The 24890-nt window shown below is 51.2% G+C and overlaps 6 protein-coding genes across 6 annotated transcripts; 4 read left to right on the top strand and 2 right to left on the bottom strand.

Annotated features, from left to right (window-relative positions):
* Positions 1–561: 561 nt before the first annotated feature.
* On the top strand, positions 562–4418 carry C8Q69DRAFT_188347 (hypothetical protein). The gene is made up of 2 exons (XM_028625950.1): positions 562–1074; positions 1138–4418. Exons 1-2 carry the CDS (start codon positions 789–791, stop codon positions 4248–4250), a joined length of 3399 nt encoding a protein of 1132 aa, XP_028481047.1. The 5' UTR covers positions 562–788; the 3' UTR covers positions 4251–4418.
* Positions 4419–4670: 252 nt separating this feature from the next.
* C8Q69DRAFT_511029 (hypothetical protein) lies at positions 4671–5005 on the bottom strand (the record flags this gene model as incomplete). The annotated part of the gene is made up of 2 exons (XM_028633238.1): positions 4671–4884; positions 4953–5005. The coding sequence occupies 2 exons, from the start codon at positions 5003–5005 to the stop codon at positions 4671–4673; spliced, it is 267 nt and encodes an 88-aa protein (XP_028481046.1).
* Positions 5006–5249: 244 nt separating this feature from the next.
* Positions 5250–8659, top strand: C8Q69DRAFT_188528 (hypothetical protein). The gene is made up of 2 exons (XM_028625951.1): positions 5250–5552; positions 6173–8659. Exons 1-2 carry the CDS (start codon positions 5493–5495, stop codon positions 8405–8407), a joined length of 2295 nt encoding a protein of 764 aa, XP_028481045.1. The 5' UTR covers positions 5250–5492; the 3' UTR covers positions 8408–8659.
* A 1917-nt stretch (positions 8660–10576) lies between these two features.
* C8Q69DRAFT_409765 (general substrate transporter) lies at positions 10577–12391 on the top strand (the record flags this gene model as incomplete). The annotated part of the gene is made up of 3 exons (XM_028628260.1): positions 10577–10671; positions 10790–11171; positions 11267–12391. The coding sequence occupies 3 exons, from the start codon at positions 10577–10579 to the stop codon at positions 12389–12391; spliced, it is 1602 nt and encodes a 533-aa protein (XP_028481044.1).
* Positions 12392–13271: 880 nt separating this feature from the next.
* Positions 13272–20166, bottom strand: C8Q69DRAFT_511026 (bifunctional pyrimidine biosynthesis protein; the record flags this gene model as incomplete). Its single annotated transcript, XM_028633237.1, has 2 exons — positions 13272–13328; positions 13384–20166. The coding sequence occupies 2 exons, from the start codon at positions 20164–20166 to the stop codon at positions 13272–13274; spliced, it is 6840 nt and encodes a 2279-aa protein (XP_028481043.1).
* A 1974-nt stretch (positions 20167–22140) lies between these two features.
* On the top strand, positions 22141–24442 carry C8Q69DRAFT_482964 (hypothetical protein). The gene is made up of 3 exons (XM_028631692.1): positions 22141–22631; positions 22693–22777; positions 22831–24442. The coding sequence occupies exons 1-3, from the start codon at positions 22232–22234 to the stop codon at positions 24101–24103; spliced, it is 1758 nt and encodes a 585-aa protein (XP_028481042.1). The 5' UTR covers positions 22141–22231; the 3' UTR covers positions 24104–24442.
* The last annotated feature ends 448 nt before the right edge of the window (positions 24443–24890 follow it).

The following is a 24890-nucleotide window of genomic DNA, read 5'->3' as shown; positions in this document are numbered from 1 at the left end:
AAAACTAAAAGGCGGAGGTTATAGAAACAGCATAATAAAATCCTTAGTTTAAATACTAACACTAACCCCTAAATAAGAAATTAATATATTAATTTATACAGCAGAATTAGCAGAATCTAATAACACCCTTTTTTAGTTATTTAATAGTGTGTTGTAACAGAGATTAATTAAATAGCTTTAAAAAGTGCAAATACAGTAAGAAGTACAAATGCGGGAGGGCTCACCCACGACAGAATGGTGTGGGTGAGCTAGTCACGGATACTATCCAGCTGTTGCATGGCCCTGAACATCAAGTTCGGATCTACGGACTCATACAGAACAGAAGACGGAGGATGATGCGGTGCTGCGCATGATGGGCGATGTGACTGGCCAGCCCAGCTAGCGTGAAGCTGGTGCAGAAGCACGATGATAACTTTAACAGATTTTTCGCGCCGATCGTACGCCGTCAGGATCTCAAGACGGTTGAGCAGTTGGATGGTTGGCAGCCCTAAGCTGGCGGTGTGGCCGGCGACGCGACTAGAGCGGCACGTCAACAAATCACCGGCATCTCCACGCCCACTGGCTGCTGCTCACATGAGGTGCGTTATCGCAGTTCAAGGTCAACTCTGCCATCATCGAGGGGTTTCGTCGTTAGGATCCGGCTCTGGCTCCTGTTGCGCTGACTTGGACCTCCGTCGTCTCATCCAAGTCTCCGCCGCGTTGGCCAGCTGAGACGCCGGACGATGCAGTGAGCAGGGCTCTCCTTATCATTGCGCAGTATCCCCCTCCGGCCTTGGAGCTCCTCAACCATGCTGGCCTCTCTGCTGCGTCCCAAGAAGCGAAGAGCCTATACAGAGCGCTCTCCATTCGCAGCCCCGAGTACGGCACGGGAGTCCTCACCCCTCCTGCGACGCCGCAATGCCGCAGATAGCGCAGACGATGCGAGTGATGAGGACGAGGGAACGGGGTATGAGCACGATCCTGGCGACGACCTAGAAGAAGAAGAAGAAGGGGAAGATGATGCGCACGAGGAGGATGAGGATGGTCCGGGAGACTCACCACCTCTGTTACCCATCTTTTCAGCGCCCTACCTAGGTGAGGACTTGGAGAAATGTTGGTCTGCGGATCAATTCCATAACTGACATGGGAGATCGATAGATGCGCTTCCCGTTTACAATATCACCCATACGATTCGCATCTTGGTGTGCTCCCGTTGCGAAACCACGTTGACATGGGACCAGCTGCGCTCGCCCCAGGTTTCGCAGTTTCTCGTGAAGCCCATCCAGCAGCAGATCATGGCTTCCCACTTCTCCCGGGCGACGCTATATGCCTTGATGGCCAATTGTCTCCAGTTCAATAAGGAAGTCCATTTGAACCCCGGAAACAGCGGGACAAACCGGACGAGGGCGATGGTGTGTGAGCTTCTGGCGATCAAGTTGCTCAAAGAATATACAACCAGAGAGCTGATCGATGCCCTCTCCTATGACTTCTATCCCCTCCAAGGGCACACACCACCGACCACGGGCAGTACACTGCGTGGACCTGGTTGGAGCTCTAGTCAGCGGACCAAGCGCTTGCCCGGCACAGCCCGGATTTCCTGCCTCGAAATCGCTATTCGTACCCAGGCCAAGCGTTTCCTGGCCCATCCGCTAGTCGTACAACAACTCGAAGCGATATGGGCGGGTACAATTGTGTTCCACTCGGCAGCTGACAATCTGCACCGGCAATCATCCGATACCCCTCAGCAGCATGCTATCGGGTATGGCTCCTTCGCTGCCAAAACGCAACCGGCAGGGGACGGTCGGGATGCTATGGCCCTGCGGCGCTCAGTGACCCTCTATGACCCCCGGGATGCGTCCCTCTTCAAGTTGTCCAGACTGAGAGTGCCCCGGTACCGACAGTTCCTCTCTACATGCTCTTTCGCCGTCCTGCTCGGTCTCTTCCTAGCCATCATCATCCAGCGGCCCTTGGAGATCACCACTCTTGAAGTCCTTTTCTGGTTCTGGAGTGCCGGCTTTATGCTGGACGAGCTCGTCGGTTTCAACGAGCAGGGTTTCAGCTTGTATATCATGAGCTTCTGGAATACCTTTGACCTAGGCATCCTGCTACTCCTGATTTGCTATTACTGTATGCGGATCTACGGGGTCTTGATGCCGTACACGCGCAAGCAGATGGTGGCAGACCAGGCCTACGACATCCTAGCTGCAAATGCAGTTCTACTGTTCCCACGTCTGTTCTCCGTTCTCGACCATTACCCTTATTTTTCCCAGCTTCTGATCGCGTTTCGGATGATGGCATCAGACCTGGTTGCTGTCTTCATTTTGGTCATCGTCGCCTGTAGCGGCTTCTTCGTCGCTTTCACCTTTTCGTTCGGTGACCGAAACGATCCGAGCTCGGTGGCTTATGCCTTGTTTCAGATGCTAATGGGCTTCACCCCAGCTGCGTGGACACTCTGGGAGGAATATAACGTTCTGGGGAAGACTATATTGACCCTTTTCCTCTTCATCTGTCATTTCGTCGTCGTGACCATCCTCATTACCGTTCTGACGAACTCCTTTATGGCCATCGTGCAAAATGCCAACGAAGAGCACCAGTTTGTGTTCGCAGTCAACACCATCTCAATGGTGAAGTCAGACGCTCTCTTCTCGTACGTGGCACCGACGAACATACTCGCGTGGTTGATTACACCACTCCGGTTTTGCATGCCGTTTAGGCAATTCGTTAAGATCAACCGTACGATCATCAAAATCACGCATTTCCCTATCTTATTCACCATATGCTTCTACGAAAGAACCATTCTTAGCTCGAGAGTCTTCGAGCCCACCGATCTGGTGGAAGCACAGCGTCGGACCGAACCCTCAGTGCGCCGTCGACGCCCACTTCATTTCGAGTCGTTTAGTCCCAATGCGCGACGTCGCGTGCGAGAACCCTCTATTGCAACGTACCAAAAGGATCGTGCTCTGGATGAAGTTTTCCGCCGGCCGTTTGGAGGGGATACTACTCGCTATATGGCCCGCGATAACGATCGACGGAAAACCAGCAATATTGTGAAAGACTGGATGCGAGGAATGGAGCCAGAGCCTGCACATCCACCAGATGAGCAGGACCCGGAAGAAGTCACTCGCCTAGAAGCGTTACCACAACGCCCGAGACTTTCTTTGCAGCGCAGAAACCGGTTAGGGACGATTCGAGATTTTACTGAGACTACACGGTCGGTTGCGTCCGACCCAGAAGAGTTTATCAACAACAGTTTTGCGCACGTGAAAGCTCATCGTCGGGGACGGGACCTTCTGTCTCCAACGCGCACCAGGCAGCTCTCCCGGCATACTGACGTCGAGGGAGACGATGAGTTGACAAGCGAGGATAATGAAGATGGGCACTCGCTTGGAGATAGAGAGTCCCTGACTGGGCCACACATGGATGAAGACGAGGAGCTGTCTCCGAAGAACACGAGTAGATTGACTCCTAGGTTCTCCAACTCCCGGCCTTCGACTGCAAAAGTGTCACGCAAGAGCAGTCCCACACGATACCAAAGGCCCACGCATCGTCATGAACGCAATATGTCCAGCGCTACCATCCTCTATGCTCCGGTCCAAACAGAGACCGAGGATGAAATTCCTCAAGGTGCCTTCTCGCTCTCTAAGAGCATTGCCAAGTCACCCCATCACCGTAGCGAGGCAATTACTCCAGTTTCCACTGGACGACGGACACCCAAACGATCCGACGCGAATACGTCAAGACCTCGGCCCACGATGCCACCACGATCGAGCTTTTCGTCTGAGCCTGGCATGGCAGGATTGGCGAACAAGGACGCACGCTCGGTGCCCCGTCGCCCACCGCTAATCCCCGACCTGGGGTCGGACCTGGGGGACAACAAGGCCATTGGTGGCGGATTCGTCCCATCCAGCTTTGGAACGCAGATGGCCTATGCGACAGGCGGCCTACGGCGGATGCCTGGCTCCCAGGAGACCCAAGACATGCTTAGCAAACTGGTCTTGGCTCGGATGCAGAACCTCGAGGAAAGCTTCCGGGAGGTGATTAAGGAAGTTAAGGACCTCCGACAGGGAAGCTCTAGTCGGAGTCCGAGTCAAGGGGATGAGCTCCGCTCTGCGAACCGCGAGAGACCGAAGTCCAGAGACAGGAAAAGTGCCAAGCAAAAGAGGCCAGCGTCTAAGCCGAGCAAAGCCTCGAGTGATGAGGGCTGTTTAGGCGAAGTTGGTGACCAGGAAAATCGCCTGGGCCCATCCAGCAGCCAAGATTATCAGCAATGATCATTGAGATAAGATGAAGTCCTCGGACCTTTTTTTTCCCCTCTTTTTTTTTGTCCATTGTATTTTTACTGTTACTGCATGGTGGCTTTTTGTGCTCGTTTGTATAGACGCATGTTTTGTTCTGGCTTCGTCTCTTCCCCGACCTTTTGGTTGGAGACCCCCTGCGGATACCCCCTTGCCTGATTCTATATTGCCTTGGGCGCAGCTTCTTGTTTCTCAAATTCTGGAGAGTTCCTTGTCTGGATTTTGTTTGCATACAGTGGGCAGTTATCAATCGGATTGTCTTTGGTAGATACAGCTAAACAATCTATATGTACAACATGATGCGGCTCAATTTACCTCCAAACAAAACGTGCAATCTGAACTTGATTCATTTCCATTCCAACCTTCTCCCCACGGTGTCGATGCGTAATGTCTGGTTTATTCCTTTCCGAAGTTATACCAGCGCTTTGGTCCGCGGGCGGCTTTAGCGGTAGCTTGGTCCGTCTGCAGCGTAGGATCATCTTCGCCATGCATGGTGCGATGCTCGGCTGGTGATGTGGTGAGCTGCTTACCGCGAAACATGCCATATCGGAACATGACCAGGAGGGTGGTGGAGATGGTCGCGACACTGGCGAGTGCAATGTTTCGTGACCTGGGCGCTGTTTAGCATCGATTGCGATGCAGCTTTGTATAGAAATGACAGGATGACAAGGAACCAACCTAACCGGGCCCTTACGGCCGTAGGTAAGAATTCCTCCAGTTGAGATTGCCATCGTAGATCGGTGGTTGGTTGTCAGTCAAGACGAGTTTGGTTTGTATCTAAGATGAAGGTCTGTACTCGCCTTCTTTTTAAGAGGGGGACATTTTCCAGTCGAAATTATCAGAACAGGCTCTCTTTTCGTTTATCTTTCGTATTCTCTCGCCACTGCTGACAATATCCCTATCGCTTCCAATGGTGATTGATGGGATTCCATCCCGAGTGGTTGTTCGTCGACTTGACGTCAGGCAGAGAGACATGACACGGGATAGAATATTCAGCCTGGGGCTGGAGAGGGATTGATTAATCGTTCATGTATGATTTTTTTCTGGTGTTGAAGTTGCAAGGCGGCAGCAGGATCGTACTACTTACATGCACTCCTCAGCCACCCGATGATCGTCGATCGCAAAGTCCCGACGAGCCACTGAGTGGATTGCTGAATGGACTGTGATGGTTTCGATCGAGAGGGCTCTCTCGTTTCCCTTAGATAGGGAACGAGGGGGATGACGATTCCTTCTTTCAATCTATATGTATGCCCTGAGAGACAGCATGTGATATATCAAGTAGGTAGTTATCGTTGTTATTATAACTAGGCGGCATAATTCATAATTCACTCTTGCGTACGAGGAGATCTAAGTACTTAGCTCCCCGAGTCAGCAAGAGCCGCACACTAAGTACTTCCTTAAGTACTTACACTGGCAGCCTAATTGCTTTGCCCCAGTGGCAGCCTCCAGATGGACTCTTCTGTCTCGTCTCTCGTTTAACTCTCACTTTCACTAACTGTTTTCTTCTTTCTTGCTGGCTTGACTATTCGTCTCGAGCTTGGGCTTCACCCACCTTTCATGCCTGTGGCCAGTGCTTCACTGCTCCGTGGTCATTAGTTAACGCTTACATCTATCTACCTACTCTGACAAGTACTTAGCATTGCACTGTCCACATTTCAGATACGCGTTTAGTCAAAATGGATGTCTACCAACCTCTCACCTCGGACAACACTTTTGTCGCGGCCGTACGGGCCATGTGGGAAGAAGATCATGGCCTTCGTTTGCCAGATGCGGGGACCCCTCGTTCATCGTCTACTGCTATCCCCGCTCAATCTGCTCGATCTAATGTTCTTCAGACAGGCTTTCCTCTGGTGCCTGGACCGCCTCCAAGGCCGTTGCAGGGAGCTGACGAGCAGCAGATACAGCAAGAGGCACCGACAGAAACAGTTTCCGACCAACAACAGGCCACTGAGGCTGACAGAGGCCCTATCGTAGCAATGCGCAATGCAGTGCAGTTTGGTGTACCGCTGTTGCTGGTGAACGGTGCAGATACGTTGGTGTACATTGACCCAGCCCCTCGAACTGGCGCATCAATGTCCCCATCCATACCACTCCGCGTCCGTAGTGAGAGCCTGTTGAGGACGGGATCTTCTTTTTTCAAGGACCGCTTCGAACCACGACGACAAGCGCGTGTTTTGAAAAGCCGCGGTTTGACAGAGGATCTCCCAGAGGGAATTCACTACGTTCTGGATCTTACACCAGCGCTCGAAGATGATGATGCCGTGATCTACTTGACCGAGCTTTCATGTCCCGAGGGCATCAGAACATGGGGCCGAAATCAGAAGCGATTCAATCTGCCCATTGATTGCGTGGGTGGGCAAGAGGATTTGGGGAAACATCCGACGCAGAGGTCCTCAGCCTATCAGATCAGTCGCGTGAACCAGGCACCGACTTTCACCTCAGCATCAGGTAGAGGGTCTGCGCGAGCAGTGTCGTGTAATAGAGAGACTGGGGCGCAGGATGGTATTGCTGTCCAAGAAGCCGATTTACGTCTACCTCTAGATTACTCTCCTATCCGCCACCGAAGCTGTATTGAGCGCATCTTTCACGCTTTGGAAGGCCTCAACCCAAAGATGGATACGGCGCCTAAGATGTGGACATTCTTTGCGCTTTCAAAGATAATGGGTGTCGCGAACGAAGAAGATATTCGCAACCATATTCTGTCCTGGATCTATGCCAGCCAAAATACACTCTTCATGGAACTCAACCCAGAGGCGGCCTATCGTGTCGCATGCGGAATTCGTTCAAGCAGCCTCTGCCGCGAGACATTTGCAATCCTGGTGGGAGAGGAAGCCTTGCTTCTGCTGGCCGGTTCAAAGAAAAATACCCCGAAAAGACGGGACAGGACACTCCATGGTCGCAGTCGAGAGACTATCGAGGACGAGGAGCTGCAGCGGATCGAATATGCCAGCAAGAACTTCATGGAACGTATACTTGCCTCCTTTGTCGAGCTCGTGGGCACGCGCATGGCGTGGGTGCTGGAGCTGGACGAGTACCAGAGACTTATTACTACCGCGAGTGGATTAATGGATGCAGCAGCAATCTTCAACCTCAATGTCAAATTGAAGCGGTTCATTCGGAGTCGAATCTACTCGATGCTGACACCGTATCGCAGCACATATGCTCCAACGTCGCGGCAAATATCCGGAACTTACTTGGGGGATTACCCACAACCAAATTACTGGGAGACCTATTACAACTTGACCGGATTGGAGCGAGTTTTCAGTCGCACATTCTGGCAAAGTCTGTTGGAAGACCATTTATCATCTGGAGAGAATCGTCTGTATGGCCCGCATCTTTGCATCGCAGACTTGGGCCGTCATCTACCAGCACTGAAATCGCAGGAGGCCGCGACGTGTGAACCTATTTCGATGGAGGAAGTCAGAATTGCCGCGACCCTCGTAAATAGGGGTGATCGAGGCTACCACATCGATGGCGAAGTGTATTGTTTCGATCTTTCGAAGTGTATAGCGCAAGCCAACGAGTATATCAGAGGCTTTGCCCGGAGGATGATGCAGCCTCCTCACTCGAATTGCGGCCTTTTCGAACTAGTTGATACTCTGACATGCCTGAACGAGGAGGAATACCGATATCTTCCCCTCTGGGCTGGAGGAAATGACGATGGTACCGGCGGTGTTTTCACAGACCATAATATCCCGATTGTCGAACAAGGAGGGTTCTCCGCGCCGGGACCTGGCATCCACACCGGGAGCACCGTAGCGTCATCGGGGTCCTTCAGCATTGTCGATAGCGAGGGAATGAGTACAGCCCAAGTGGCCTCTCACCAGGCTACAGATGGACTTGACGCTGATGTGCTATCAATGGGTTCGGTAAGGGACTCGTTATGGGAGGATGTGCTTGCCAGGAGAGACAACAGTCGAGCAACACAAGCGGAGTCTCTAGCCTCGTGGGACAATCCGATTGTATCTGAGGAGTTCAATGAAGGTAGTCTGACTGATATCGCCAGTGATGAAAGTGGAACAATCATAGTTGGTTCACCAAGTCTTGTGGACCCATTAAACGATAACGAAGAACTCGATCTTGAGGAAGGAGATCCACTGGACTTTTCTGATGAGGATGATCGTGACGATTAGGAATTTGATCCAGTCTGGTACCTTGCCTAAGCCATAGACGGCGTCTTACGGCCCTGGGGCGATTATTGATGTCTTTCGGGGATGGAGTTTCACTGGAGCATCTGATCTTATGATTGACGATAATCAGGCATACACTGAATGAGCATTTAATACCCTGGTGGATTTTCTAAAGCAGGTCACTCAGTTTCTTTGTTTCCAGCAAGCTCAGAGAGTAAGGGACTGCCATAATCTATGGGGTAGTTCATTATGTTATAATGGATGTGAGAGCAAATTCTTTCCATTGACCTAGCAAGGCGCTCAAATCCATTGATATCTAGCACGAACCTAACTCCAGGAGCATCCCACGCTTACTTGATTGATAACCCTACGCTCCAAATACTAACCACGCGCCACCCGCCTTTTCGTTCCATTCGAGCTGTTACCTCGAGACAGATATTCTACTAGCGATTCTAGCAAGCAAATAACGCGTCTATGACTGTCACGTGTGTGAGTATTCTATCGGGATGCGTTGCCACTTGGTAGCATATCAACGCCTCGACAACACGACGGCAAGCAATATGTACTCGATTCTTTTTGAGCCACCGGTTTCTGGTGATGGGAAAAGGCGAACCGGTCAGAGTTGTTGTTTTTGCAAGGAATCCTGGAACGTTTTTTCCAAGGTTTCAATTAGTAATTATGAACAGAGCCTTTGCGCCAGGCTAGTCGTTGACTCGCTATCATGTCAAGGCCCCAGGGATCCCTATACACCAATTATGCGGGAACTTGGCGCTTCTAGACTGTTTTCTGTAGCGAAGTCGCGCATACGTACCTACTTTGTCGCAGTTCGGCCAAAGACCGGCATCGAAACCTCAATCCCGAGCCCATTGGCCGTTCGAACGTTTTCTGTGGTGTAACGTGGCGTGGAGAGATGATGGAAAGTCGCTTCGCTTGGTCCTACCCCGGGGGGCCCCAACTTCTCCCGTGCCGTGGGGACGTTTAGGGCGACCTGAAAAGAAAAGAATTGTTCGGAAATCCCCGAGGCCCGGTCTATATGGCGTCCATGTCGCCCTTTGCCGGCCGTGGGAATCGGGAACGACGGTCGATTCTGGAAGGATCTGGCTGTCATTATGCCCTGACCTTTTCTTTTTTTTTTTTCTCATCCGTTGGATCGGAACATATCGACTCTGTGTGGGACGAAGCTGCGACTCAAGCAGTAACAATCACACATGGCATCTGGGGATCTCATTCAGCCTCTAGATGGAGATCTTGTGCGGGCAAGACGACAGGTCACCAGGTTAACAAGGATTATGCCCAAGGACCAGCCGCGGGGAGTTACATGGGGGCCGATTCTCGTATTGGCAACTGCAGGATGATACCTAGATACCCTCGATGATTCGTGGAGTTGCCGGGAGTCGTTGATGGGATTATTATGCCGTCGGGTAAATATTCGAATATAGATAGTCGCCGTCTGAGCGACAATCCCTTCCGGAAACGGTGTTCTGCCACGCGCTTATCCTCGACCTTTTGGCTCTCCTGGCTTCTCCTAAGGCTCAGGCCCTTCTTTAGCAGCTTTGCTTAGCGTGTTGGTATAGACTAGTCATCTGAGCAGTAGTGAACACACTGACACAGAGGGAAGAGACAGGCGGGGAACAGACAGTGACTGGTCCGTTGGATACCTCCCTTGGGATAGTTCATCCCACAAACCAGTGGACGGGAAGTGCCAGCAAGAAGATGAGGTCTCGCTACGGCGTTTTCTGCTGTTCTGCTGTTCTCGCTTGCCATCCGCATGACGCTTGAATCTGAAGGTCTCGAACTCGTGGCTTGCATCGGCGTTGTTTCCAGCGTTCCTGGATCCAATCGACATCCGGTTGCAGGCGTTGGAAGGCAGAGATGAGGATGGCGATGGCTGCAAACAAGCTTGGTCTATGGCCTTAGTGCCCCGATGCGGTTACATCCAGCTCTCTCCACAAGTGACCCCATCCCCGCAACCCCAGACTATTTCCTCGCTTTTCCAAAGTCGTACCATAAAATGCCCGTTTCCACGTGTGTCACGTCTGCTGGCCGGGGGCTTTTATTCTCGGCCGTCCCCTTTCTTTCTGGCCCGGCTTTTTCGTTTGTTTGTCTTTCTGGGTCCTCTTCCAGCCGTGTCGTGTTTAGGGAGTCCCTGACCCGAGGAGTCCTTCATCCACCATGGGGTATGTTATCGGCAACATCTATGTCATTACGACCATTGCGGTCATTGGCGGTGCCCTCTTCGGTTTTGACATCGCATCGATGTCAGCCATGTGAGTATTGTCCCCCTCCCTTGCTTGAAGCTCGATTTATACTGTACAGCATGAGTTACTAGAGGTCTACATACATACATACACATGTCGGACGCGGCTGACCACTTATGATACACAGTCTGGGCACTCAGCAATACAAGTGCTTCTTCAACCAAGGCGGAATTGAGAATGGTTCCTGTGCGGGACCTTCTTCGTCCACGCAGGGTGGTATTTCGGCTGCCATGCCCGGTGGCTCCTTCGTGGGAGCTCTGGTCTCGGGTGTCTTGACGGATTGGTTCGGACGCAAGCGTGCGATCCAGATTGGTGCTGTCATCTGGTGTATCGGCAGTATCTTGGTCTGCTCCTCTTACAGTATCGGCCAGCTCGTTGTCGGCCGTTTCATCAACGGTTTCTCCATTGGTATCTGCAGTGCCCAGGTTCCCGTCTATGTCTCCGAACTGGCCCAGCCCAGCAAGCGTGGACGTGTCGTCGGAGCGCAACAGTGGGCCATTACATGGGGTGTAAGTGACCAGTTCTCTGCTCTAGATGCCTTTCTCCCTGCTCTCCCTTCTCTCCCTTCTTGAGAACGAAGACCCCACTGACACTCACCGAATAGATTATGATCATGTTCTATATCTCCTATGGCTGCAGTTTCATCAAGGGAACCGCTGCCTGGCGTCTCCCCTGGGGCCTGCAGATGATCCCGGCCATACTCCTCTTCATCGGCATGCTCTTCCTCCCTGAGAGTCCCCGTTGGCTCGCCAAAAAAGACCGCTGGGAGGAGTGCCACGAGGTGCTCGCCCTTGTCCATGCCAAGGGTGACCGATCCGCTCCTTTCGTCCAGACCGAGCTGCGGGAAATCCGGGAGATGGCCGACTTCGAACGCCAGAACGCCGACGCCAGCTTTATCGAGCTGTTCAAGCCCAACATGATCAACCGGACTCATATCGGTATGTTCACACAAATCTGGTCTCAATTAACTGGCATGAATGTGATGATGCTTTATATTACCTACGTCTTTGGCATGGCGGGACTTTCTGGTAATGCCAATCTGGTGGCATCTTCGATCCAGTATGTCATCAATGTTGTGATGACCATCTTTGCTCTGATCTTCATCGACCGCTGGGGTCGCCGCACCCCTCTCCTGGTCGGTTCCACCCTTATGATGATATTCATGTTTGCCAACGCAGGCTTGATGGCCAGCTACGGCAAGCCAGCTCCTCCTGGTGGTGTTGACAACACCCCGGAAGAATCTTGGGATATGTCGCAAGCCAAGTCGGCTGCCAAGGGGATCATCGCGTGCACCTATCTCTTCGTGGCCTCCTACGCTCCTACATGGGGTCCCGTCTCGTGGATCTATCCCCCCGAGCTGTTCCCTCTTCGTCTGCGCGGAAAGGCGGTTGCGGTGTCGACCTCGTCTAACTGGATTTTCAACTTTGCTCTATCTTACTTTGTGCCTCCTGCCTTCGAGAACATCAAGTGGAAGACCTATATCCTGTTCGGAGTATTCTGTGCCGCCATGACGATCCACGTCTTCTTCCTGTTCCCCGAGACTGCAGGTAAGACCCTCGAGGAAGTCGAGGGCTTGTTCGAGAAGGGTGTGAAGCCGTGGAAGACCAAGGTCCAGTACCAGAACGTCCGCAGGATAGAGCATGGGACGGACGTCGAAAGTGAGCCTAGGGCAGAGGTCAATGAGCTCCCTGCCGAGAAGGACGGTCCTTCCGTTACGCAGATTGCGTGAACGCAGATCACCAAATGATTTTCATGGTGTTACGGAGAGTGTATTGTGTTGCTTGCACCACCTAGTTTTGTGAAGCATTAGTTATTATTATACTTTATTATTATACCGAAGCAGGGGAAATGATCAGCATTAGCTTGTGCATGACTTTACTATGACTGGGAATACAACTATTTATAGTTGTGGTACCTCGCTGCATTGTAAAGCCGGTCGACCTCTCACGAAAGTGCCGTATGTATAGTTATATAACTATGTCTAGCTTCTGTATTGGGAGATCAAACTTGAGTTCTACAGCCGGATTCTGATTCCAATTCCTATACTACTCAACATACCCTTACGCGAAAGCTCGACTTCATAATTAATATTGTGAACAGTGTAGAAAATGATCCATTTGCAAGCCTTTAGCACCAGAGGGGTATCTGAAAAATTTCCCATCACCTTGACCCGCCAGCCCAAAGAAAACCCGCTAACTCGGAAGAAAATCCCGAAAGTGAACCAGACCCAAACGCAAACCACACGCCGACGGAACGAACGCCACAACACACGCGCCACAGAAATGAGAACGAAAAAAACACACTGAACGCAACGCACGACACACATAACGGAAAACACATAAGACGACATCCACACCAAACCAAGTTGTGTACATGAAACGGGATATTCGTGTTATCATATGGAATTCTAGATCTCCGCACGGAGAGACTACGCTGTATAGTCTGTAAGAAAAGAAAACAATTGCCAAAAAAACTTTTGATAGCCCACACCATGAAAAGCAAACACAGAAAAGCAAAAGACGAGAATAGATCTATCAGATAATCGATATGTCTATATCGCCGCCAAAAGGATATCTTTTGTTTTTTCGTGGAATATATACGAAATGATCTCAAGGCGCCAGAACCAATGCAAGCAGAGCCATGCGGGTGTAGAGACCATATCTCATCTGGAATATCTGTTAGTAGCCGAATCACTCTCAGCGCATTGGGGGAGAGACTAACCTGTCGGAAGTAAGCCGCTCTCTGGTCGAAATCGACCTCCTCGCCGATTTCAGCGTTTCTTGGTAGAGGGTGCATGACGACCATGTGGCTCTTGGCATGCTTGAGAACAGCATTGTCAATGATGAAGCTGTTCTTGAGACGCTCGTATTCCTCCAGATCAGCGAAGCGCTCCTTCTGCACACGAGTGCAGTACAGAACATCGGAGCGCGCCACAATCTCTGGAGTCAGCTTCTCGGACTCGCAGACTAGCTGGCCAGATTTGGCGACCTGCTGGCGGACCTCCTCCGGCAAAGCAAGACCCTTGGGGGCGATGAGCTGGACGCGGACATCGTAGAACTGGAGAAGCTTGATAAGAGAGTGGACAGTGCGTCCATGTTTCAGATCACCAGTGAAAGTGACTGTGATACCGCTCACAGTTCCCAGCTCTTCACGGATAGTGAAAAGGTCCAGGAATGCTTGAGTGGGGTGCTCAAGACTTCCATTTCCACCGTTGATGACAGGCACAGGGGCGAACTTGGCAGCAATAGAGACACTTCTCTCCTCAGGGTGGCGGAGGACAATGGCATCACCGTAGCAGCCAAGGGTCCGGAGGGTGTCCTGCAGAGTCTCACCCTTCTTTGTAGAAGAGTGCTCCGTCGAGATCGCAATGGTACGTCCTCCGAGGCGCTGCATGGCAGCATCGAAGGACGCAGATGTTCTGGTCGAGGGCTCGTAGAAGAGGGTGCACAGAACACGGCCCTTCAGAATGTCAAGAACTCCCTGGCGCTGAACACCTAGGCGCATCTCCTGTGCGACAGCGAACAGCAGATGGAGATCGGAGCGGGTGAACTGGTTAACGGAAAGGACGTGCTTCTGGCGGAATGGAGATCGCGAAAGGAGCTCAAGAAGCGAAGGAGATACCTGAGACACGGGGGGAGCGTAAAGAGGAGGACCAAGCTCATTGGAAACTGGACCAGGGATATCGACGTTCCTAGTACGCGGGGCACGCGCTGGAGTCCCAGAGATGGACATCCGCCTGTCAAGGGAGCTTTCAGGGCGCGGGTGAACCACGGGAGACATCGCTTTGATTGAAGGAGACACCGGTGCAATCCTGTGGCCAGACATGTCCTGGCCCTTGGGGGCATCGGGAGTGATCTCTCCATCCAAGCAAGAGGTCTTGCCCTGGAAGATCACACGTTGCACAGCACCTCTCATCGCCTTGCCGAGGATTGGAGACCATGTCTCATCGTTCTGGTAAATGTAAGGCCGATCGATCTCAATCTCGACGGTGGTATCTGCCTGGTCATGAAGCTCGAAAATCCGCTTGGGGTTCTCGTACAGTCGAGCAGTGATGTCCTCAATGGTCAGACGGCCCTCAGAGACAGCAGTAAGCAGCAGAGGCAATGCGTCTGCGATTCCAACCAAAGGCGAAGCATTCTTACCGGCCAATTGGTAGGGGATGCTGCCAATGGAGAATACATCAATCGTGCTCAGGTGCTCCCACAGAGCCTTCTGATCCTCAGCAGTAGGCAGGTAAGAGCTGTTAGGGAAGTCGGCCTGCGAGAGGAACAAGCAGTAGATCGACACATCGCAGGTCACCTTAAGACCCTTCTCCTTACTAAGCGCAATGAGATTAATGTCCTCCTTAGAAGTCACACTCATGACATGGACATTCCGGTTGTGGAGACTCGCCAGGAGCAGGATCGAGGCAAGATCAGTCGACTTGGCATCAGTGATCATCGGTTTGTTAGCAGGCCAAGCGCCGAAATGGTTGGTGACAGCAGCGACCTTGTTGATGTTGCCCGACAGGTGGTTGAATGGAATAAAGAGAGAGCCAACCTCACTAGTCACCGCGCCAATCTGGTCGGAGTTGGTAGCTGTGGCGGCAACCGAGAAGTTGTAGTCGCAGTAGGCTCCCTTCTGGGAGTTCTGCTGGGCCGTCTTCAAGGCACGAGCGTTGGTAACGAAACTGTCAACGCCAACAGGCATGATGCGAACCATGGTGAAACCAGCTGCAACAGAGGCTTTGGTCACTTGCTGGAAATCTTTCGAGCCCGGAGTGGCGACTCCTGGGACGAAAGCCGCAATGTTGATCAGACCAGGTAGAACAACAGTGCGGTGGCTGGTCTGGTAATCGATCGTCTGCACGTTCAAGTCATAGTGACGAGCGATAGCCTCAATCAGAATCTTCGCATTCTTGACATTTGTCACCAGCGGAGTTTGATAGTCAACAGCCATACGACGAGTGCGGTAGCCCTTGCTCATGTAGTTGGCCGGTCGTCTGAAGCGGTTGCTGGACGGCAGATTGATGTAAAGATCGATGAGGTTGTTGGCCAAGTGCTGGGTCAGGGAGTACTCGGCCTTGACATCTTCCTCGTTGCCAGCCAAGATTTCCAGGTACTTCACTGGAACGCCATGTTCCTTAAGATAATCGGCAGTACCAGCAGTCGCGAAGAGGTTGTAGCCCATCTGGTGCAGTTTCTGGATCGAGGGAAGCAACTCGAGCTTCTCCTTGAAGGAGCCAATGGAGAACAGGATGTTTCGCTTTGGCAGACGGAATCCAGTGGATATGAGGGCCTTGATATAAGCCTCATACTTGTCGCGACCGAAGGAGGCAACCTCTCCGGTGGAGGCCATCTCGACACCTAGGACAGGGTCGGCTCCAGACAGTCGGGAGAAAGAGAATTGAGGAACCTTCACTCCGACATAGTCTTTCGGGATGGTCACTGGTGGGTACTCAACGAAGGGAACACCAAGCATAGCCTTCGTGGCCATCTCGATCAAATCGACACCCATAACCTTGGACACGAAGGGGAACGATCGGGAAGCACGGACGTTGCACTCGATGACCTTGATGTCATTGTCCTTGGCAATAAACTGGATGTTGAAAGGACCTGTGACATTAAGTGCGTTTCCAATCTTGCGCGTGGCCTCCTCGATCCTTCGTACCGTCTCCGGGTCCAAGTCTTGCGGCGGCAGGATAAGTGTTGCATCACCAGAGTGCACACCAGCGTTCTCCACATGCTCCGAGATGAAGTGGCCAACCATGACACCATCGCGAGCAACTGCATCCATCTCGATCTCCTTAGCATTCTCGATGTATTTGGTGATCACGACGGGATGTTCCCGGGAGACTTCAGCCGCCTGGTTGAGGTAACTTGCCAGGTCGTCCTGAGAGTACACAGTGTTCATAGCGGCACCTGACAGCACGTAGGACGGGCGCACGAGCACAGGATAGCCAACCTTGTTACAGAACTCAGTCGCCTCCTCAGTACTGGTGAGTTCCTTCCAGGCAGGCTGGTCCACATCGATATGGTCGAGCATACGAGAGAACTTGTATCGGTTCTCAGCGCCGTCGATCATCTCAGGCGAGGTGCCCAGGATCTTAACATTGAGACGGTGGAGAGGCAGAGCAATGTTGTTAGGGGTCTGTCCACCCATGGAGATGATCACACCGCTGGAAGATTCCAGCTGGTAGATGTCCAGGACGGTCTCCAGATTGATATTCTCGAAGTACAATTTGTCAGCCTCATCGTAGTCAGTACTGACCGTCTCCGGGTTGTAGTTGACCATAATGGTTTTGTGGCCTTGCTCGCGCAACGTTCGAATGGTCCTAACCGAGCACCAATCGAACTCAACCGACGAACCGATTCTGTAGACACCCGATCCCAAAACCATGATACCGTGGTCCTCGAAGGAGATATCATGCTCAGAACCGTTGTAGGTGAGGTACAAGTAATTCGTGAAAGCCGGGAACTCCGCAGCGACGGTATCAATCTGCTTCACAACGGGCACGATACCAGCCTCTACGCGCATTCGCCTGACAGCAAGCTCATTGGAATCGAGGAACTTGGCAAGCTGACGATCAGCGAATCCAAGTTGCTTGGCCTGTCGGATCAAGTCTACAGGCACAGTCGACGCGTTGTACGTGCTCATCTGCTTTCCAAAGTCACTCAGACCCTTCAGTTTGCGGAGGAACCACTTGTCGATCCGAGTCAGCTCCCAGATCTGATCCACAGTGTAACCAGAGTGCATCGCGTTGGCAATCGCGAACAGACGCTGGTCAGAAGGCGTCTGGAGCTCTCCCTTAATGGACATAAGAGCGTTGGTTTCGTTGAAACCAAGGTTGTGGAAATCGACTGATCGGATAGCCTTCTGGATAGCTTCCTCGAATGTCCGTCCAATGGCCATGACTTCACCAACACTCTTCATAGATGAGCCGAGCTGGGTAGAAACACGGGTGAACTTCTTCAGATCCCAGCGGGGAATCTTGACGACAACGTAGTCCAGGGATGGTTCAAAGCATGCGCATGTCACCTTAGTGACAGAGTTCTTGATCTCGTTCAATGGGATTCCGAGACCGAGCTTGGCGGCAATAAAGGCGAGAGGGTATCCAGTTGCTTTTGAAGCCAGGGCAGAAGATCGTGACAGACGAGCATTGACCTCGATAATGCAATATTCCTTTGAGAACGGATTCAGGGCATATTGGATGTTACACTCTCCGACCACGCCAAGGTGACGGATGACGTTGACAGCGGTGGTTCGGAGCATGTTGTAGTCCTCGTCAGAAAGAGTCTGAGATGGAGCAACGACGATGGAATCACCGGTATGGATACCGAGAGGGTCGAAGTTCTCCATGTTACAGACGGTGATACAGTTGTCCTGGGCATCTCGCACGACTTCGTACTCGATTTCCTTCCAGCCCTTCATACTCCTCTCGATCAGAACCTGAGGACTGGCAGCAAAAGCCTTCGTGCAAAGGGCGCGCAGTTCGTCCATGTTATCCGCAAAACCACTACCCAAGCCACCAAGCGCGTAGGCGGCACGGACGATAACTGGGAATCCAATGTCCTCAACTACCTGCAGAGCCTCCTCAAGGGTCGAGGCGGAAGCCGACTTGGCACACTTCTCTCCGATGGATTCCATGCTCCGAGCGAACAGCTCACGATCCTCAGTAGTGATGATCGTGTCAATGGGGGTACCCAGAACCTTAACGCCCAGTTCCTCGAACTCGTCCTTGAGCTGGATACCGACCTGGAGCGCGGTCTGTCCACCAAAGGTGACATAAATAGCGTCAGGACGCTCATGCTTGATGACCTTGCGCACAAAGTCCGCATTGACCGGAAGGAAGTACACCTTGTCTGCCAGACCCTTGGAAGTCTGGATGGTAGCGATGTTAGGGTTGATGAGGACGGTGTAGATACCCTCCTGCTTCAGGGCCTTGATAGCCTGACTTCCGGAATAGTCGAACTCTCCGGCTTGTCCAATGCTCAGACCTCCACTTCCGAGGACCAGAACCTTCTTCACATGGACTCTGGGGGCGATCTTGATGTTCTCCTCCTTGGTACCACCAGGGAAGGTGACAGGCTTGTTCAGAGCCTCAGGAGAGGCAAGAGTATCCTTGATGGCATTGATGAAGACATCGAACAGGAATTCCGTGTCCCTCGGGCCGGGGGTGCTCTCGGGGTGGAACTGAACACTGAAGTAGGGACGGCTGACGTGTCTGATACCCTCGTTACTGCCGTCGTTGGCATTCACGAAAAGCTCCTGCCAATCTTCTGGGAGAGTGTTTGCGTCCACGGCGTATCCGTGGTTCTGGGAGGTGATGTAACACTTCCCAGAGATCATGCTCGTACACGGGATGTTGTGACCACGGTTACCGAACTTCATCTTCATAGTGTTCGCACCAACAGCACGCGCCAACAGTTGGTGACCAAGACAGATACCAAAGACGGGTGTCCTGGCCTCCTTGAGAGTCTTGGCAATGTTGGAAACAGTGACCGAGAGCGTTGCGGGATCACCGGGACCGTTGGAAATGAACAGACCGTCGTAATCTTTACCGGCCAAGGTCGGGAAGTCGTAGTCCCACGGAACCACCAGTACCTCGACACCGCGCGCCAGCAGGCAGCGAAGCTGGTTATACTTCAGACCGACATCCAAGCACAGGACACGGACGGGACGGCCAGAGGGGTGCTTCAGGGCAACGGACTCTGGCGGAGAAAACAGGCGAGGCTCCTTGATGGAGACTTCGCTGACCAAGTTCTTCTTGTTCGGGTCTACCCATTCGACCTGCTCGTACAGGGCCCTCCAGCTGTCTTTGTCCGCTCCGTCAACGTCTCCGATGAGAGTGGCACCATCGGTGCCATTGGACGTGCCAGGCTTCTGCTGCAGAAGACGACCGAGCATACTACCCTTCTCACGGATGCGCTTGGTGAGCGCTCGAGTGTCGACACCGTAGATACCGACAACTCCCTGCTCCTTGAGCCATTGACCCAAGGAGGAAACGGCGAGGAAGTGAGAGTAGTCTTCGCCGGAATATGACGCCACGACCAACCCCGCAATGTGAATCTGGTTGGACTCGAAGTGCTTTGGAAGCGTCTTCAGAACCTCGTCCATCGTCTCCCGCGAGGGGACACCGTAGTTGCCCACGAGGGGGAAGGTAATGACAAGGATTTGGCCGCGGTATGAGGGGTCCGTGACGGACTCGGGGTAGCCCACCATACCGGTCTGGAAGACCAATTCACCCGAGATGCTCTTCTGCGCACCGAAACTGTAACCCTGACAGACGGTGCCATCCTCGAGCTCCAGGGCGACCTGCCTTTCCTGGTTGCCCAGGATCTGGGATGAAGCGGGGGGGATGATGGCGCCATTGACGGACGCTTTGATGACGGGGAAGGGCTGCAGGTCTATGTTCTGGTTGTAGGACACTGCACCTCCCGACGAAGGACTTGTAGGAAGAACGGCTTCGTTCAGGCGAGGGGTCGTGGGCGAAGTCGCCTCGATAGAGGTGGCGAGCTGCGGCATGGCTGTTCGTCGAGGTCCTCTGAGGGACTATGAGAGGACTATGTCTACCGTAGCATCAGCTGGCTCCAAGACAGAGGAGAAGGTCTCGTCGCTGCCTCTGCACGGTTTCGAATAAGGAGGGTATAGTAGAGGGGGGGTTGATCTCTCGAGGATCGAGGTGAGATAGAGAAAAGAGACGGGAACAGGTCGAGCAGCAAGAAAAGAATAAATTTTTGTGTATGGAGACTCCAGCTGGCCGGCAGAGCTCTCCCATTGGGAGATGGATCACGGCGGCGTTTCTGCCGGGAGTCACCGCCCAGAGAACTGGTCCGTTCGGCCAAAAGAGCCGATATGTGGGCACTTTTTCTTCTTCTTTTTCTTCTGCGATGGAAAATTCTTTAAGCGCTAGCAGGAAATCAGTTAATTGCCTTTGGTTGATGATCAATCATGAAAAATAACACCAATTCCTCGTCACGCATCAACCCCGCTAGGAAATTTCACACATACTGCTGTTCTCGTGTGTCCCGCGCTAGAGGCCCAATGCGGTGAGATCGTCACCGCTCTTGCCCTAGTCTACTCCGACCGTGGCAGAAACCCTGCGGACCAGCTCGTACAGTACCTAGTACCTAGGTACTTAGTTACCTAAGTAGTACAGATAGTTATGTTAATGGAATACATTCGACTGAAACTCATCCCTTCTCTTTCTCTGCACGTCACAGATTGCTGTTCCCATTCCTTTTCTGTCAAAATGCTTGGCAGCTAAGTCTGCATTTCTATGATTACATGATTGTCACGTGACTCCATACAGGTGACACCGCATCCGTTCAAGGACGCAAACGGAGACATATTGGAACCGCTACTGCAGTAAATTTAGTTTGCTTCTTTCTGTGTCGATTTATTTACTAGGACTTTACTTGTTATCATCGTGGTCCAACGTATCTCATTCATTACCTAATCAGGAAAAAGAGAATCAGTTCTGGGGATTCTTGACAAATGATGTTTCTATCTAGGTACCGTTAAGGAGTTGGGTCATTTGCTGGTAGAATGGATATTATGGTCAAGTATGTTGTTGTGTCCTAGTGTTATTATTATCAATGTACCGCCGCCTGAAAGAGATAGAAGGATTATCTAGTGGATCGTTGATAGGGTATTCCTAGTGTCTTTATACTTAAACTACATGTCACTGGCACTAATGTTAGGTGAATATGTTGCTCGTGAATTTACATGCCATGTATTACTCTTCGCGCTCTAGAAACTAGTAGGGTAGATTCGACATCAGAGCACCCTTCCGGTCTTAGTGGGCTCTATTCTCTGCTATTATCATTGGATTGTCACATAATAGAACTCTTACTGCTGATGCCAAGGGGACATTGTTCTGGATAAACGCTGCGATCTAGGGAATAATAATAACCTATCAACTTAAGTGGTATAAAAGCAATTGTCTTATTTTATTAACATTGGTTAGTTCTAACTGGACAATGCTCAAGTTAAGAAATACTTAGTTAAGCGATTGGAACTCTTACTTAATCAGCAGCCTATCTAACGTTAGTTAACTACCTAGTTAACTAGTTACTAACTACCTAGTTACAATAGGCACCATGGCGCTTAAACTATTTAGCCACTGTGTGTCTGATAGATAAAGCATTTATCAATGGAGACTAGACATCGTATTAGATAAGATCCACAGACGATCAAGTGATGTGAAACCGTAGCTCAAGAAATAGGGGAAATGGGGGCCAAAAACGGGGACGATGGTTGGAGACTCCAGAGATGGCCCGACATCAGAAGACATGCATTTCGTGTAAAAAAAGAATGGGGGCGAGAGTGCTACTAGGAATACAGTATAGTGTAATAGACTGGACAGAAGGGATAGGAGGAAGTCCAACGTGGAATGATGATGCCATTCCCAAATGGGAAGGCTAGAACGCACCCCGGCCGGCATCTCGCCAACGTTAGAGTACACTGCAGTGCGGGGGCGGATTCTCAGCTGAGAATCCTTGCTGGATAAAAATTGTAAATAAAATGCACGATGATGCTGAGACTGCCAAACCTTAGAAAATAGCTCTTCCTACGGTGGACAATAGAGATGCCTGTTCTCTCTCTACCACCACGCGCGGTGCCTACCACGATAAGAACCACTCCGATTCCTATCACCAAACGCGACGATTTGTGTACGCCATCGCAATGGTTCGATATCGCTTCCTTTATTCTAAGCAACTATATCTCCCACGCAGGGACGGTCGTCTCTGCCCCCGGCCAGTCAGGTCTAGTTACAATCATAACCATCATCCTGGCGCTTTTCTATCCGGTTTCGGGGGTGATGCGCGGGTTGAATGCAATTGTGCGACATGCTGCTACTAATAAGGATCCGAGGCAGAGAGCCATTCAGGCAGGAGCTACCTGTATGGTTGTTAGGCTGTCGGACTGGAGACCGCAGAATGGAGAAGAGATTAAAGGGTTGACGTTTGTCAGCGAGAAGCTTTTGCGTATATCTCTCCTCGCAATTTTTGAGTGTATGCTTTGGATCGAGTTAATAATTGAATGCAGGACAATTGGAGCAAATATCCTCAGGGAAGGACCAAGATAGCTCGCTGAAGGAGATTCGTCGCCCCTTGGAGGAATTACAGGAATTGTAGGTTCCTTTTCTTTGGTCTTATATGAAGATTATCTGACCAGATATGACAGGAGGGAACGTACAGAGCCAATCCTATTGGGTGTCCAACTTCAGCCTCCGTGGCTTGTGGAAGAGCATCTTCACGGACTTATCAACGACTCTATTCAACTAGTAGATGGAGACTTCACCATCCATGGCGTTTGCCATCTCCCGCCAGGCTATGGTCTTGTTTATGCTCCCCACGACGCAGCTCTCGAGGCCGTTGGATCTTCAAACCCCGATGGCGACCAATTTCAGAGATATAGCGAAGACATCACTGCGTCGTACAGTCTGTCAAAAGCATTATTCGCCATCATCCAGGCAATCTACGCCTCGATTACGCTCTACCAGTCTCGTGGCGACCAAATTGCCCGCTACGGCTATGCCTCTTATGGCCTCACCGTTATCCCCTACGTGATCATGTCTATCATTAATCTTATTAGCGCGATGGTTAACCCCGAATATCCGGCGCTGTACATGGTGGAATCCGAAATTATGGATGAAGCGAGGGCAAGAGGAGGAGTATTCGAGGGGACTATTGGGAGATTGGATGCAGATAATGATTCTAACGATCCCAAACGCACGGTGACATTCACCGGTTGCTGCGAAGAAGAAAACAGTGATGGAGGCAAGGCCACGAGCCAGTCATTGACTTGCCGTATCCCACAATTTCCCGATAAGGTCTCTGCCGAGTATGAAGAGGAAAAAATTCGATTATCGATATCACCTCAACCCATGCGCGAACCTCGTATCTTTCCGAGTGACTACCCCTGGCACTTCAGTAGTGTCAACCTTCCCCGTCGCAAACCTTTCATCTCAGTCTCCAACTGCCACAACTTCAGACGCACATCTAGCCTTTCGACCAAGCTCGACTTTGATAACTTTGGTTTTTTCCGCGCTTTCTTTCATAAGGTCTTCTTGATCAGCACTCCAAAATTTCAGTTAGTACACTCCAGATCACAGTGGCAGAGGTCCATGTCATCTATGTCACTCATACAATGGCTCGGGACTCTGATCGGCTGTCTTCCCATCGCTGTTATCGGGGGATTGACTCATTTCAACGGTGCCTCAAGCACTATCGCACAAAGAACATGGATTATGGCATGGCTAGCCTTGGGGATTGCTATGGGGCTATATTCAGGGACCAGTCATCCCTGGACAAAGGGGAAGTCAAAAGGAATGATAACTTGGAATAGGGTGGCGGTGTTCATCTGGCATCTTATTTGGTCCGTTCCTGCCATCGGCGGGTTTGTTGTTGTGAGCCAGATGCTAGGAGAGTACGAGAGTTGTCAGGCGGCGGTATGATAACCTTTGAGACAAAACAAGAAACAATTCTTTAGCTCATTTTGAAGTACCTAGAAATCTTTCTACAAGAGGCACAATTATCCATGGTAATGGAAGGATAGGTGATATTCGTTGATGCAATGTCAACGAAGTGGGCGTCTTTGGGCCAGGAATTAGAAGGAGTTGTGCTATACTTTTGACGAGCGACAGAGCAAGGGTCAGCCCATTTCCATATCTTTTATTACATACGGCTCTCAACACCATGGATTTACACAGAAGCACCCATTGTAGAATACTCCCATTCTATTCCATAAAAGACATTATAGGTTTAGAAATACTATTGTTCCTCCCCCTCTTAAGGCTTGAGGATTGGAGGAAACAGCAGTTCTTGGTATCCTCACTCAGAATTTCCTTTCTCTGGATAGCTTGAAGACCTAATCGGGTGTCTGGAACTTGTCACATCGAACTGACACGGCAATTAGCTCCATTTTAGCTGGCCTGCAAGTACGCAGCCTCAAGTGGCCACATCCTTTCCACCTATGGCACGGACTCTAGAGATATACTTAGTGTATTAGACCACAAAAAAATAAAAATAAATTAAAAATAAAAAAATAACAATAACTACAACAATAACAATAACAATAACGGGCAAATATAGGAATTCGAGAACTGTCTAGCCAGTTGACCTGGGCTAAAAATCGCTTATAAAGTACGGTGCAAATCCTCCGTATACGAACTTTTCCAACCATCACGCGAGATGGTGGAGATAACCGATGAGGGGAGCGATCACTCCATCTGCTGGTGGATT

The sequence above is a fragment of the Paecilomyces variotii genome (genome assembly GCF_004022145.1).
Source record: "Paecilomyces variotii strain CBS 101075 chromosome Unknown C8Q69scaffold_21, whole genome shotgun sequence".
Taxonomy (NCBI): domain Eukaryota; kingdom Fungi; phylum Ascomycota; class Eurotiomycetes; order Eurotiales; family Thermoascaceae; genus Paecilomyces; species Paecilomyces variotii.
Note: the sequence above shows the minus strand (reverse complement) of the source record. Positions and strands in the feature narration are given on the sequence as shown.